Source organism: Anomaloglossus baeobatrachus, chromosome 3 (genome assembly GCF_048569485.1).
Source record: "Anomaloglossus baeobatrachus isolate aAnoBae1 chromosome 3, aAnoBae1.hap1, whole genome shotgun sequence".
Lineage (NCBI taxonomy): Eukaryota > Metazoa > Chordata > Amphibia > Anura > Aromobatidae > Anomaloglossus > Anomaloglossus baeobatrachus.
Window position 1 is genome coordinate 326964552 of NC_134355.1, and position 17244 is coordinate 326981795.

Sequence of the window (17244 nt, forward strand, 5' to 3'; positions counted from 1 at the left end):
ACATTCTGAATCAGGAAAACTATACTACATTTCTAATTGGCGGCATTTGCTAATATTATTATTAGCACATTAACTACATATTAGGACAGGATCTTGGAGATGGGAATAACCCATTATCTTAGGCAAAGGTCACTGTGAAGGAAAGTGAAGGAGTTGAGCGGTGTCCATCACCTAATGTGCATTTTGAGGAGTTACCACAATGAAATCTAATCTGAGTTAATAATGAAAAGTTATAGATCATACAAATATCGGAGGTTTTAAAAAGTAGAGTCATTATAAAGATTCTAAAAAATCATTAGCATAAAAATTGATATAAGGAGGAAGAGAAAGAGAGGGAAAGAAAGGGAGGGAGAGAGGGAAAGAGAGAAAGAGGTAGAGGGAAAGAGAGGGAGGGGGAAGGAGAGGGCGAGGAAGGGAGACAACAAGAGAGGGAGAGAGATGGACAAAGAGACAACGAGAGAGGGAGAGAGAGTGAGGAAGAGAGTGAAAGAGGGAGAGAGAGAGAGAGAGGGGGAGCGAGGGAGAGAGGAAGAGAGGGGGAGAGAGGTGGAGGGAGGGGGTGAGAGAGAGGGATAGAGGTGGTGAGAGAGAGGGTGAGAGAAAGAGGGAGAGAGGGAGAAAAAGAAAGCGGGAGAGAGAGAGCGCGGGAGAAAAAAAAGGAGCGTAAGAGACTGAGAGGGAAAGAACATAAGGAATCCGAACTTCCACAGGTCCGCTGATCTCTAGCTATATCATACAAATCAATTTTATTATGGAACAAGTACATTAAATAAATGTGGAACGATTTTGAATGGGTTTTTATGCTTTATATAATGATAAATGGATCTTTTTTTACTATCCATAGTCAGCACTTTTTGCAGTACATTTAACAGTTCATAAGAGACTACAACAGGTCTTAAAATGAAATCACACCTAGTTCTTATGATACAAGGGTGATGGGAATAATCAGCTTCTGAAAAATGTCAACATGCCTCGTTATATCTTTTCCGCTTTTCAGCATTGCTTAAAGGGAACATGTCACGTGGAAAAATGCTATTAAGCTGCATATATGGGGTTATTCTGCAGGTTAATAGCATTTGAATCCTGCCCGATGTCTGCACATTAAACCACGCTGCCAGGAGGAAATTAACTTTAATCCTCCCAGCAGCATTTCGGTTTTAGTCACAGGGGCAAAAACTCCTTTAATACTCTTGTCCATTTCCATTCAAATTTAAAAAATGTATCTCTAAATACAAAGTGATTATTTATCATTAATTTCAGAAGATGAAATCAATACTGAATAGAAAGACTAATACAGCTTATACAGTGTTTTTTTTTTCCCTGTGAAGTTTTATTTTTGTGTGTGTCTGAGCATGTGCTAAAAGAAATACTAATGAAAATGACCAAAGTGATAAACAGAAAAAATCTGAATGTAGAAAATAAGCAATCAATGAAAATTTGATATACTCACTGCTTCCTGCATGGTTACTTAATTCTTCATCTTCAAATATATCAAAACCTTCCTGGCGTGTCTGAGTTGAAAGCTCTGACTTCATCATCTCAGTGGGCATCCGAAGGATTGTAAGATTGTATTGAAGTGAATGGCTCAAATCATAACTGTAACTTCAGATGGTGAGAAAAAGTAAAGGCAAAGTAAAAAGTCATTACAATTGTTTAAAATAAAAATTTCTACGCAAAAGTCAATAATGGTACAGTTTTAAAGTCAGACAAAATAGAGGGATAACATTTCCAATTAAAACATAAGCATAATTTTAATTAATTAAAATGTTATTTTATATAATGTACTGTGTAACATTAGGTGCCTAAAAGGAACTAACAAGCAGAATTTTGCTACATAAAGTAAAGCCAGCGCCACATGGGAGCTAGGAAGCTGAATGCAATGATACCCTTACTTCACAGATTGCACGCTTGATTGCTGAAATATCTTTAATCCAAGTTCCAGAAATGCATTGCTCATTTGATCAGCGTATGCACCGGGGCGGAGCTATGTGGGACGGGTCTTGCGTTCTTCATCTGTCCCTGTATGCTGGCCTGACCTTTATCCCCCCGTCGCCGCCTTTACCTTTATGTCCGGCACATGCACAGTAGCATCGGGAAATATTTCATCAACTGCTCACTAAGATGGCATCTGTCAGCGCCTGCGCATAGCACTATCTCCGTTGCCATCTTATTGAAGACCGCCTCCTCGGCTTTCTGTATTGTTGCCAAGGGCAGCACATATGCCTTTGCATCGTTTTCCCTTTTTAAGACCACAGGAGCACGTGTGGTCACACTAGAAGAGGAGCCCGCCTAGCAGCAGCAGCTCCCCGCACGTGAAGCAGATGGGACGTTTGTAATCAAGCTGCCCTCGGCAACAGCATCAGACATGTAGGAAGCAGGAAAATACCAAAAAACTGCAGCACCTAAAGTCCCTGACCGCCTGTGTAGACACACAAACTGGCGGTATTGGGACGCCCGTCCAGTACCAAGGGATCACTTGGTTTCACATAGCATATAGAGAACAGGAATTACAGCGTCCACTTGAGTGAAAAAATCTTCCTTCTTTTAGTGCACTTTTTTTTGCACTTTGATGAAATAAAAAGAAGGAAGATTTTTTCATTCAAGTGGACGCTGTCATTACTGTTCTCTATGTAGGATGCAAGAGACTGCCTTCAATAAGATGGGATCAGAGATAGAGCTATGCACATGCGCTGACTGCAAACATCATCTTAGGCTGCTTTCACACCTCCGGTTTCTGCAATGCGGCACAATCCGGCACTTTGCAGGAAAATCACAACCGTTTTTTTTTTGCTGCCGGTTGCGTTTTTTCTGCATAGACTTTAATTAGTGCCGCATTGTGCCGCATGGGCTCCCGTTCGGTCCGGTTTTTGCCGCATGCGGCAGATATAGCTGATGCGGCGGCCGGATGGAACGTTGCCTGGCACGTTTTTTCGTGCGGCAAAAAAAAAAAACGCATCGCGCCGCATTCGCCCGATGCGGCACATTTTTCAATGCATGCCTATGGCGGCCGGATGCGTCGCGATGCGGCAATAACCGCATCCGGCAGCCACATGTGGTTTTTGCCACTGCGCATGCTCAGTAGCATGCCGCAAGCGGCAAAAACCGGACTGGCCGCAAAGGAAAAACTTATGCAAAGGATGCGGTGTGTTCACCACATCCGTTGCATAGCTTGCACAGCCGGATTGAGCCGCAGAGCTCAAGCCGAATGTGTGAAAGCACCCTTAGTGAACAATTAATGAAATACTTCCCAATGCTGCTGCGCATGTGCTGGACATAAATGAAAAGGCGGCTACGGGGGGTATAAAGGCCAGGCCAGCATACAGGGCCCGTACAGGGGCGGATGAAGACCCACGTAGTCCTGCTGCAATGCACACACCAATCAAACAAGAGGTGCATTTCTGGAACTTAGATTAAAGATTGTTCAGCAATCAAGCATGCAATCTGTAAATTAAAGGTAACACTGCATTCAGCTTCCTAGCGCCAGTGTGGCACTGACTTTACCTTATACAGCAAAATTCTGCTGGTTGGTTCCCTTTAAAGAGGACCTTTCACCAATTTTTTCAAGTGTAATTGGACTCGGGATGTTATAGTGGCTGCAAAGCAGAAAAAAACCTTCTTTTATTTTTTCTTCTTCTTAATTGTGCCTCTCAGTTGTCGAAATATTAGCAATCAAAGTATTTGGTTGCAAGAATGAAATCGCTAATTTGACCAAAATAGAGCAGCATTTTTGTTATAAATCCAAGATACCTAGCTAATAAAATCTTCTATGGCTATGTTCATATGGTTTGATTTTGCTGTGTGGTTTTTTTCTGCAGCCAAAACCTGATCTCATGGCAGTAAAAAAAATTCTAAAAAGCAGATTTTGCCGCGTTTTGCTGTGTTTTTTTGCTGCATTTTTGGCGTGTCATTTGTCTATAGTACATGTTTAAATATAGTTAGTTTCATTTATGACAAAAGCAGTAAAAATGCAGCTGTTGCATTTTTGCACTCTCACATTGCTTTTAATAGTGAATAAACGCGGCAAAAATGAAAAAATTGACATAGTTTCATAGTTTTTAAGGTTGAAGGGAGACTCTAAGGGGCACTTTGCACACTGCGACATCGCAGGTGCGATGTCGGTGGGGTCAAATTGAAAATGACGCACTTCCGGCATCGCAGGCGACATCGCAGTGTGTAAAGGCTGGATGATACGATTAACGAGCGCAAAAGCGTCGTAATCGTATCATCGGTGCAGCGTCGGCGTAATCCATGATTACGCTGACGCGACAGTCCGATGTTGTTCCTCGCTCCTGCGGCAGCACACATCGCTGTGTGTGAAGTCGCAGGAGCGAGGAACGTCTCCTACCGGCCTCACTGCGGCTTCCGTAGGATATGCGGAAGGAAGGAGGTGGGCAGGATGTTTACATCCTGCTCATCTCCGCCCCTCCGCTCTGATTGGCCGCCTGCCGTGTGACGTCGCAGTGACGCCGCACGACCCGCCCCCTTAACAAGGAGGCGGGTCGCCGGCCACAGGGACGTCGCACGGCAGGTGAGTGTGTGTGTGAAGCTGGCGTAGCGATAACTTTCGCTACGCCAGCTATCACCACATATCGCTGCTGCGACGGGGGCGGGCACTATCGCACTCGGCATCGCAGCATCGGCCTGCGATGTCGTAGTGTGCAAAGCCCGCCTAAGTCCATCTAGTTCAACCCGTAGCCTAACATGCTGCTTCTTTCAGAAATGCAGCAGTTTTCCATTACAGTCCGGAAAAAAAATAAGTGTGTGTGTGTATGAAATTTCTCAACTCTTATAGCTTTTGCTTGTACTGTAAAAAGCAGCTTTTAATTTGCATAAAACGCTTGAAAAACACAACACAGCAAAAACGCAATGTATGAATATAGGATACTCAATGGCCCAAGGATCTACACCAGGGGTCTCAAACTCGGCTGGGTGTAAGGGCCGCACAGAGGAAAAAATAATTTGGGGGGGCCGCATTCTTTGCAGGTCAAAGTGACATTTTTATTGGTACCACATATATTTTTTTTTACACACCTTTGGATCACTGATTTTGAACATTTTTCACTTGTTTATTTAACAAATGTGCACATTCTTTGTTTAAATATTAAAAAAAAAATATTGATGCTAAAAAAAAAGTCATGCCTTTTGTTTTTTTACATTTTATTCCTTTCTTGTAACTAATAGTGTCACAATTATCACTATATAGAAATTTTAGCCAACATCTTTAAGTAATGTTCCCCATCTTGTTGTAATGTGCCCATCCTTGTCCCCTTGTAGTATTGTGCCCCATCCTACAGTAATGTGCTCATCCTTGTCCCCATCCTACAGTAATGTCCACAGCCTTGTTCCCATCCTATCTTGTAGTACAGTCCCCATCATATAGTTGTCCCATTCTACAGTAATGTCCCCATCCTATAGTCATGTGCCCACCTTGTCCCCATCCTATAGTAATGTCCCCAGCCTTGTCCCTATCGTATAGTAATGTGCCCACCTTGTCCCTATCCTATAGTAATGTGCCCACCTTGTCCTCATCCTATAGTCATGTGCCCACCTTGTCCCTATCCTATAGTCATGTGCCCACCTTGTCCCTATCCTATAGTCATGTGCCCACCTTGTCCCTATCCTATAGTAATGTGCCCACCTTGTCCCTATCCTATATTAATGTGCCCACCTTGTCCCTATCCTATAGTAATGTGCCCACCTTGTCCCTATCCTATAGTAATGTGCCCACCTTGTCCCTATTCTATAGTAATGTGATCACCTTGTCCCTATTCTATAGCAATGTCCCCATCCTATAGTAATGGGTGGGGGGGGGGCAGTTGAAAGGGTGCAGTGGCTATAACTTACTGATCACTCTCCTCAGCTTCCACAGATGCCGGAGTGAACCGGAGAGGAGCGGTCTCCGGCCCCAGATCCACAGTGATTGGAGAGATCGTCACAAGGCCAGTCTCTCCAATCAGATCTGGGGGCGGGTGAAACAGAGGTCACCCTGCTCAAGCCAATGATCAGTGCTATAGCTGCACTGATCATGGCTGGATTTCAATGTTTTAGCCATTTTCAATGGCTGAAACATTACAGTGGCTGTGATTGGCTGAGCAGCGTTCGTCAGCCAATCACAGCCTCCGTAGGTCCGGGGAGGAGACACCACCCCTCCTGAGGTCCCCTCCTCCCCGAATCTAAGGTATTTGCAATGCAAAGCGATCGCAGCCACCGGGGCTCCGGGGCCGCGATTTCGCCATGACGTACTCGGTACGTCATGGGTCCTTAAGTACCAGGGAGCCATGACGTACCCAGTATGTCATAGGTCGCTAAGGGGTTAATGTGCTGTCCTTCACATACACACACAGAAAAAAAAAAAAACACCTTTCTTCTCACCTGTCCCGTGTTCCCTCGGCTGCCTCATCTCTGTTTCGTGCGGCCCCCAGGCCCGTGCCCCCGGTGACTATCGCGGCAGGTGCAGGGGCAGTAACCACTGTCAGTGATTTATGTCAGATGATCGTTTTGCCGGTGCTGCGCGCGCAGAGCCCTTGACTCAGAGCGCAGCGCCGGCAAAACATTAATCTAACAAAGTGCAGACAGTGGGTGTGGCTTCTGCACCGGCCGCGATAGTCACCGGGGCCACGGGTCTGGGGGCCACACGAAGAAGCCTAAGGGGCCGTATGCGGCCCGTGTGTTTGAGACTTCTGTTCTATACCTTACACATTGTATGTGTATATATATATATATATATATATATATATATATATATATATATATACACACAAACACACACATATACACATACATACATACATAGAATATATATATATTAAGTGAGCCTGTCACCTTGAGCTTTCATTTTCTCCTTATACCATGTTAGCCAGGTTACTTTATTGTTTGGTTGGACTGTATCAGGAGAAAAACCTGTAGTCTGTATGTGGGACTACTAACTGCCAAATTATGACAGTGTGCAATAGGCACAGTGTCATGATACCTCTGTATTCTCTGTGCAGGTGGGCAATCACATACAGTAATGCAATTTGCATACTTGTAGTCACATGCTGACTAGGCTCACGTAACTAAAAGAGAATTGACAGACGCGGGATAAGAGTAGTCAGTACATGGCCACAAGTATGCAGATCACATACATGTGCTCAGGTGATCACCCACCCGCTCAGCAAACACAGAAATTATGACTGTACACGAATCAGCAGTCTATAGTCACAAAGTGTTAATGCAGAATTTTCATTTCAGCAATTTGCTCTCTGTAGAAAAAAAATATATGTAGAGCAAATTTACATTGCAATCACTTAATCCAATTTAATGATCATAATAATAATTAGCATAGACTAATTACATTCACGCAATGTCCATTAGTGATATAACAAGAAAGGAAGCAGTTATGTGGAAGCCGCTTTATTCTGTATCTTTCTGCTAAGCGACAGGAGCACAGAGTGAAAATTATGAATGGCCAGGCATTTAGAGAAATAATGGAGAAGACTTGCTCATATAGACAGTCAGGAGAGTTCACACGATCAATGAGTCCACTCACTGCAGAAGAGGAAAAAAAGCTTTGTGCATTACCTGAAGTAGAAATTACTGGACAGATCCACATTCTGGAATATCCTTAAATATCTGATAGAAAACAAAATTGACAAGGTATTGAGGATAATAAATGTAATAAATATCATTATAAAAATAATTACAGAAATAGAAATATTTATTTAAAATGGGGTAAAATAGTGAGAAAACAAAACGTAACTGCACCATTCTTTTTAAGTTTTGTTTTAACAGCATTCATTAGATGGTAAGGTATAATTATTCATGTCAATACAAGCATGGCAGTACCAATCTTATAAGGATTTTATGCTTAACTTAACCAAATATTCCTGTCTGATTGCCCCAAAAATGTGATGTAGTAGTTCTGTAAGTATAAGGCTACTTTCACATTGCGCTTTTACTTACGTTCAGTGGTCCCGTCGGGGCATCCATCCGAACCGCCCCTCCCCCACCCCACAAAAAGTGTTTCGGACGGATGCGCTGACAGAGCACACACTAGCGGAGTCTGCTTCATTATAGTCAATGGCCCTATCAGCGCATCCGTCCGAAACATGTTTTGCGGGGTGGGGGAGGGGCGGTTTGGACAGATGCCCCGATGGGACCACTGAACGTAAGTAAAAGCGCAATGTGAAAGGGGCCTAATTGAGGACAGGAAGAATGGGAAGGCATGGAGTGTACTCTGGAAAACATCTATATATCCAGAACAAGTGACAATGACACTATATATATTATACAGAGCCTGTCCCATATCTTTAGTAGATATGGAGACATTTGCCTGAAATGTGGATGGACATTGGGTATTTTTCCTCACTTGCTGTGTATTGCCCACAGATCCAGGGCTTCTGTGCTCAAATGTTTCAGTTTCTAAGAGGCCTAATGTATATCAGTGCTACTGAACCCCCATGCTGCTTAATGGGCCTCTTCTGCCCCACCTTGAAGCAGTTAATTGCCCCTGATTACATGATTCCATGTTTCAAGCAAGTACATTAATTACGCAGTGGATATCCTTTATAATTATATTTTTACCATGCAAGAAATTAATACAATTAAATAGAGGTATCTTAGCCTGATATTATGCAGTGTGGGAGCCATGACTTTCCTCCCCTGTATTGTATGTTAGAAATACAAGCAAATAAAATACACAAGCAACAAGTGACGTGGTAGTAATTCTGTCTATTTAAGAGAACAACATGCTGATGAGGCCATATAGCCAGCTATGAACATAATTATATATTAGTATATTTCTCAAGTGTTTAGAATTATGTCTCCCGAAAACGAGTCACTGCCTTTATATACTTCAATAAAAGTAAAATGTAAATGGGTCAAGTGATGTTCCCCATGAGCAGATAGGCGTTGTCCACAAATGGGCAGGCATAATGATCCATTGTGTCAAGGGAGTAAAGTAAGTGGACAGGTAAAAGAATGCCTCCGCAAGGTCCAAGAAGAACAACCCAGGGGGTATAATCGGTTAGCTCCAATGAGACAATTTAAGCCTGGGTATTAGGTACTTGTTTTAGTGCTCACAGGGGAGAATAGGTGACTAACTCAGTGGTCAACTATAAAGTCCAAAAAGCAAGGAAAAGGAAGCCCTTCATCATATATTATGGCAACCTACTACTGGACGAATAGGTACCCGCTCGAAACCCCTTGCTTATTGGCTCAGTCAGAAGCCAATATTTCAGGTGACACTGGCAGAAACTGTCACAGTCCCAAAAAAAAATCACCACTGGAAAATAGCACGTAAAAATAGTGGCACATTCTTGGAGTTAGTAGATGTCCCACGGTGTGTTGCTCTAAACTTGTGGAGTCATGGCTTCATTGACTGCTGTTCAGACCACAGACTTATACTCCTGACTGTACTTTCTCTGGTGCTTGTGAGTTGCACAGGCAGGCTTGGGTGTCGAACAACTGTGTACTCATTTGTGATTGGCCTAGGAGAAGTTAATTTCTGCAAGCCTGCTAGTTACCTTTTGGATCACATGTTGTGGGGGACCTATCACAGGTACTCCCCACCTTTTGAAGATGGAGGAATGTGTCTTCAGACGCAGACTATAGCTTTCTGCTACGGTCAATGTGCTGTTGTTTTCGAGCCTGGGTGACTTACTGCGCATTTCTTGGTGTGTTGTGGATTACCTCCTTTTATCTGGTTATTTCCTTCCTACTTTAGTTTTCTACACTAAGGGTACCATCTCACTAAACGATGTACCAGCGATTCTGACCACGATTTGACCTGGTCAGGATTGCTGGTGCGTCGTTACATGGTCGCTGGTGAGCCGTCAATCAGGCAGATCTCACCAGCGACCAGCCACCAGCGACTCTGCGCTTCGTAACCAAGGTACACATCGGGTTATTAAGCAAAGCACTTTGCTTAGTTACCCGATATTTACCCTGTTTATGTGTGCAGGGAGCCAGCGCTGGCAGCCTGTAAGCATGTACACTGGTAACCAGGGTAAATATCGGGTAACCAAGCAAAGCGCTTTGCTTGGTTATCCGATATTTACCTTGGTTACCAACATACACCGCTTAGCGCTGGCTCCCTGCACACGTAGGCAGGGTAAATATCGGGTAACTAAGCAAAGCACTTTGCTTAGTAACCCGATGTGTACCCTAGTTACATGTGCAGGGAGCCAGCGCTAAGCGGTGTACGCTGGTAACCAAGGTAAATATTGGGTTACTAAGCAAAGCGCTTTGCTTAGTTACCCGATATTTACCTTGGTTACCAGCGTACGCTGCTGACACAGAGTCGGTGCTCGTTGGTCTCCCGCCGTCAAACACGCCAATGTGTGCTGCACAGCGGGAGACCGAGTAAAAAAATGAACCAGAACAGTGTGTAACGATCAGCGATTTCACAGCAGGGGCCCGGTCGCTGCTTAGTGTCACACACAGCGAGATCGCTGATGAGGTCACTGGTACGTCACAAAACCTGTGACTCAGCAGCGATCTCGCTTTCGATCTCGCTATGTGAGAAGCACCCCTAAAGGCCCTGTCAAACACAGAGATAAATCTGCGGCAGATCTGTGGTTGCAGTGAAATTGTGGACAATCAGTGCCAGGTTTGTGGCTGTGTACAAATGGAACAATATGTCCATGATTACACTGCAACCACAGATCTGCCAAAGATTTATCTCTGTGTGTGACGGGGCCTTAAGACTTGTCTAATTACTCTTTGTGAGCGTGCTATGTGAGAGTTTTGGTTTCCCCTGACTGTCCATCACTGTTGTTGTTTACACACTCCTGTTCCAGCCCGGTACAGTTACATCATATGTAGGGAATGCGTTAAAGAGGGAGCCCCCTCCTGCCGTTAACTATTTTGTTGCCACTGTCATTATTCCTGAAAATGGCATGTAGGTGTGAATTTTAGCTATCAACAAGTGCTTGAAACAAAGTTGGCACTGAGAAATAATGCCTAATACGACTTACGTAAAAAGGTGTATTGATTGTCATTAAAGGGGTTGACCAGGTTTGGTACAAAAGTCTGCAGTAACTATGTGACAAGAGTACTTGTATTCTTCATCAAAAAGCAATCATGAGGCATCTAAGTTCTGTGTTCCTCGGTTATAGCTCCTGAATAAATTGGTTGTTACCATTCCTCTTTAAAGAGAACCAACCAAGATTTTCTTATATAAACTAAAGCCAGTGCTATACTGGCACTGTCATGCTGATTTTAAGCATACCTTTTTTTGTGAAATCGGATGTATAGTTTCTGAAATACAGGAAAGTAAAGTTTTTGAAATTCACTGTTATTTGATTGATAGCAGTTACAGAATATCTAATAGGTGAGTTGGGTTTTGTTAGTTATTCCAGCTATGTCTTCCTCCCCCATATCTTTCCTCCCTCCCTCCTCCCCCTGTAATAAGAGAGACAGGGGGAGGAAGGACAGGCAGGTAGACAGGGGCAGGAATAACTAGCAAAGCCCGACCCACCTATTAGATATTCTGTAACTGCTATCAATCAAATAACAGTGCATTTCACAAACTTTCCTTTCCTGTATTTCAGAAAGTATACATCTGATTTCACAAAAAAAGGTATGCTTAAAATCAGCATGACAGTGCCAGTATAAAACTGGCTTTAGTTTATATAGGAAAATCCTGATGATTAGTCCTCTTTAATATAATTATTTCTAAATACTGCTAAGTGCTAAAATTAAAACAATTAAGCATATGATTTTCTACCTTGCTTCGTCAGGGTGAGTGATCCGTACTGAATCATTAGGAATGTACAGAATACTTGTATCCTCTATTTTGTAAATAGCATGACCTCCAATGTCAGCCATTTTTCTTCTTTTAGTAATTAGCACAATGTAGTATCCTTCCAAAAACTGGACAAATCCTGTAAGAAAGAGAAATTCACTGAACAACTTTTAGACTGGATGGACACACTTCAATTTCTGATTAGTTTGATATGCAAATGTGTGTAACTGATATTTTCCAATTGGCATGGAAATAATACTCTGTAGTTAATAGCTTTCATAACATTGTATATTCTTTGATGGTCTGGGATGGTCATATTCATGGGAGAATATAAAATAGTATGTTTTCTGCCATACTTCATCAGCTGGCTGAACATAATTTGTAAAGCTGCAAAGTACATATGAGCGGTGAAATAAAAACTGCTGGAACTGTGAATCTTGACAGTGTGTACATTACACAATGTGTGGATTTCCCATATTGGACTCCATGCCTTATATTATACATTGCCCAGAAAATCATTTCAATTAATGATAGAAAATAAAAAGAAAAAGGAGGGATGACACAATAGTATACCACATTAATAGAGGTCTGATTAAACGTTGTGTAAGAATTAGGGGACAGACCAGAATTTACATGGGAAAATAAAATTGGGGGTACTGCCAAGCCTCATTTTATAGAACTAATTGTATGACTCAATGTTTGTATTGGACACATTGTTTTTTTCCTATATCTAGATGCCCTCATTGGATGACTGTTGTGAAAAATGTCAAGCCCCTGTGTAGCTATGATTTACTTACTATGGAGATTACTTAAATGCATGTCTACTTGGTTGAAATGTGTGAAGCTATAGAAAAACCTTTAGAATTTAAATAAGATTTGACCCTTGGGTTTATATGTTGGAAAAACACCTTAGCGATGTTCACCCTACATTCGAGAGCAGCTTTATGGCAGATGGAGGATGTGTTATACAGACAGAATCTGCCTATAACAGCACTTTTACCATTTAAATGCAATGCTGCTGTCAATCCAACTGATAAGAGAGGGAAGAAGATAGGATGGCAGAGGTTTGCTTATTTGTTTCTTTTAAATGTTGTAAAATGTGATGTGAGTAGTGGGTTATATGTTTCACTTTAATTTGAAAGAATAGTAAAAAAAAAATGCTAAAAAGGAAAAAAAAGCATATAAACGTAGATCTTAAAATTATAAAAACTGAATCAGAGTGATGAACATTATTCCATAAGATAATTGGCTTCTAGGTAATAACTACTAACACTGAGCCCCTCACCACTAGAATAGCCTGATTGTTGAGCATGCACACTGACACTCCATGCATGTTCTTCAAAAAAGGAGATATTCAAGTACAGCCCTAGCAATGTATACTGGAGGAAGTTACACCAGCTATAAAATGATAAATAGCTCTAATCAGAAGTAATAAATTATGGAGTTTACAAAGGCAGAAGAAACTGGCACATGAAAACCCCTCAGCATAAGTAATAGGGCTCAGAAACGCTCCTTTTTATACACCGTGGCTAATAAATATCTGCAGACAATGACTTTACACTGGTTAGACACAAAAAAGATGCATTAACAACAAATCAGATTTACAAAAATGGAAACATGAAAACTTCGAGATATCAACATTCTTTTTTTCAGTGATTTGTTAACTGAAAGTGCCAACCGGGTGCCACCCAACATACAACACTAAAATAGCGGGGTATGGTATGTATTATTTATATATAAATACATATATATATATATATATATATATATATATATATATATATATATATATACACATATACATATACACACACATACATACACATATATGTATATATACCAATATAAACATAATGTCAATCACAATTGGCCCAAGGTAGGTGAAGCAATGTATATGCAAAGTGACTCAATTTATGTATTTTTCAACCGAGATCTACTGTAACGGGTTTATCTGGTACTTCTTTATATGTCATATGCAGGTGTAAAAAAAAAAGAAAAAAATCCCTTATATGCTTGTTTACAGCTCTAGAGTTGTCCCGAGTCCCCTGCTGGTCTTCTGGATTTTTCTGCAGTGAAATGCTGCAGCCAATCGGTGGTTCTGATCAACTCCAGCCTTTGCATTTCATCTGAGCCAGAAGAAACTTTTTTTTCCGGTTCAAGTGGCTGCAGCGAAGTCTCTTAGAACAAGCAGAAATTAGCAGGGGGACAGAGGAAGAGGTGCGGCAGAATTTCTCCAGTCTATTAGGTGATATGTTTGGGGTTTTCTACATCACTATGGACCACTTTATGATATTAAAAAAAGTACCAGACATCCCGCTTAAAAAGATATATTGAGATATCACACAGCATTTCTAAACTGACTCAATCCAAATTCACAATGATACTCACCTAACTAAAATATTCAATCTCTCTCTCTCCTCTGGGGTCTTTCCGTCCTCCTTCAAACATGCCAGCATACACCCATTACTTAAAAAAACATCCCTGGACCAAAATTGTGCCGCTAACTACAGACCTGTCTCTAATCTCCCATTCATCTCCAAACTCCTGGAACGTCTGGTCCACTCCCGTTTAATCCGCCGTCAGATAATTCTCTCCTTGACCCTCTACAATCCGGTTTCCGCTCCTTACATTCTACTGAAACTGCTCTTACTAAAGTCTCTAATGATTTACTAACAGCTAAATCTAATGGTCACTACTCCCTGCTGATTCTCCTGGATCTCTCTGCTGCATTCGATACTGTGGATCACCAGCTCCTACTCACTATGCTCCGCTCTATCGGGCTCAAGGACACCGTGCTTTCTTGGTTCTCCTCTTACCTCTCTGACCGCTCATTCACTGTATCCTTTGCCGGCTCCTCTTCCTCTCCTCTTACCCTTATGGTCGGGGTTCCTCAGGGTTTAGTCCTAGGCCCCCTCCTGTTCTCTCTATACACAGCCCCTATTGGACAAACAATCAGCAGATTTGGTTTCCAGTACCATCTCAATGCTGATGACACCCAACTGTACACATCTTCTCCTGACATCACCCCTGCACTATTACAAAATACTACCAATTGTCTGTCCGCTGTCTCCAACATCATGTCCTCCCTCTATCTAAAACTGAACCTGTCAAAAACTGAACTTCTACTGTTTCCTCCCTCTCCTAACCTTCCGAAACCCAATATTACCATTTCTGTGTGTGGCTCTACCATTACGTCCCAGCAGCACGCCCGCTGTCTTGGGGTTATATTTGACTCCGATCTTTCCTTCACTCCCCACATTCGTTCACTTGCTCGTTCTTGTCACTTCCACCTCAAAAACATCTCAAGATTTCGACCTTTTCTTACCGTTGACTCTGCAAAAACTCTTACTGTCGCTCTCATTCATTCTCGCCTGGATTATTGTAATTCTTTACTAATTGGTCTCCCTGTTACTAAACTCTCCCCTCTCCAATCCATTCTGAATGCCGCATCGAGGATCATTTTCCTCTGCAACCGCTTCAGTGATGCCTCTGCTCTGTGCCAGTCATTGCACTGGTTGACTATCCGTTACAGAATCCAACATAAACTTATCACTCTCACTTACAAAGCTCTCCACGGTTCCGCACCACCCTACATCTCCTCCCTCATCTTTGTCTATCACCCCACCCGTGCCCTCCGCTCTGCTAATGACTTAAGACTGACATCCTCAACAATTCGAACCTCCTACTCCAGTCTTCAAGATATCTCACGAGCTGCGCCTATGCTCTGGAACACACTACCAAGAGAAATCCGATTAATTTCCAACATCCACACCTTTAAGCGGGCCCTAAAAACGCATTTCTTTAGACTAGCCTATCACCTCACTGCCCTGATCTAATCTAGTCCCTTTCTGCCCTTCAAAAAACTTACTTCCAGTTCTCGTCCCCTGTACCTGTATAAATTCTCACCGACGGGTTCATGCAGCTGCTTTTGAATACCCTATTGAATCGATGGCTGGACCATATATGACAAGCTTTTCTCCCCCCCATTCACCTTTTGTGCCTCCCCTATCTCCTCATAGACTGTAAGCTTACGAGCAGGGCCCTCACTGCTCCTGGTATCTTAATTTTGTTATTTTGCATTGTTTCATATTGTCTGTACATGTCCCCCCTTAATTGTAAAGCGCTGCAGAATATGTTGGCGCTATAGAAATAAAAATTATTAATGAGAATGAGTAGTCACATTTCACTGTTAGAAATCCTAAAAAATGTACCAAAACATACACATTTTGAAAAGCAACAAAAACAAAAGAAGAAAACATCATTGTAGAGTTCCCAATGGTGTTCCTCAAAGCAATCAATAGGTATAAAACATTGAGATATTATATGAAATGTGTTGTTTTGTACAATTACAGCGCCGATACACAGCTGAAAGGCAGTCTTGTTTTTGCCAGTATGTAATAGCTAGAATAAAAATGCATCCTCCAATGTGTTACTCATCGGTGCTGCCCTAAGTGCCTGATTCATACCTTCAATAACTAGGAAAAATCTAGTCTACAGCGCACGTGTACGCTTCAAAGGGAAGCACAATGCCACTGCAACAAATGAATGGAGAGGAAATGTATGAAAACATCTCCCCCTGCTGAAAAACCTCCGGAGCGGGTGCATAGTGTAGTGCTCGCCTTTATTGAGACATGCTACTTTAACCACTTGCTCATATCATCATGGCACTGTAAACAGAGCGGTCAGCTGTGCTTTTCATGCTATGAGCACTATGACGAGTGGCTTATCAAACAACATCTTCACCAGATCACAGTCTATAGCTTCATCTAAAGTTACAGGGGTTTTGCTAGAATGACAGCAAATTGTAAAAAAACAAAAACGTAAAACGTGACAAAATACCAAAACAACCACTGAATCACTAATGAGTTCTCTTTCACTCAAATGATCTCTGTGACCCAGTCAGTGGCCTCAGCAATGATGCTGGGGTGGATGCCATGAGGCTGCCCATGCCAGTGACTGACAGGGCACGTGATGGCTGCAAAGTAGGAAAATAGGAACAACAAGAAGCATAAGACCGCAGCACCAAGTAGTGAAAAACTGTTTTTGATATTAGTCACCTAGCAGGGTTAATTTCAAGGTGGATTAACACATGCATTCTAAAACAGTGCAGATAATGTAATAAAATCTGAAAACATCAGAAAAAAGCAAATGACAGTGCCACATGCTGAAATCTAGCCTTTTTGTATCTGCAGTATATTACTGTATAGTTAAAAAAGGTTACCTAATTTATCTTCCATAAGAAAAGCTTACAGATTTGTGATTATTATATTTCTTTCTAGATCATTAATTCACCACTCCTGTGTGTTTGTTTTTAGTGTTGGAGTGGTAATTTAAATATAAGCCCCCGTATTATACTTACCCTCTGGCGCCTTCATTATTTTTCGATCCCATGTCCCCATCTTGTGCCCGTAACTTCTGACTGGTTAGAAGTTACTTGACATGTGCTCAATACAAGTCTATGAGAGCCATAGCGAGGGTAGAACAAGGCTCTTATGGAGTTACATTGATTTGTGACCTCC

The 17244-nt window shown here is 42.1% G+C and overlaps 1 protein-coding gene across 3 annotated transcripts in view; it reads right to left on the reverse strand.

Moving 5' to 3' along the window:
• The window catches only part of FIG4 (FIG4 phosphoinositide 5-phosphatase), a 384735-nt gene that overhangs the window by 259758 nt on the left and 107733 nt on the right, over positions 1 to 17244 (reverse strand). For all 3 annotated transcript variants that reach the window (XM_075340061.1, XM_075340062.1, XM_075340063.1), the window contains 3 exons: positions 11708 to 11864; positions 7561 to 7611; positions 1451 to 1602 (listed from right to left, as the gene is read on the reverse strand). In XM_075340061.1, coding sequence (XP_075196176.1) covers positions 1451 to 1602; positions 7561 to 7611; positions 11708 to 11864 — 360 coding nt within the window. The remainder of the gene's footprint in view (positions 1 to 1450; positions 1603 to 7560; positions 7612 to 11707; positions 11865 to 17244) is intronic.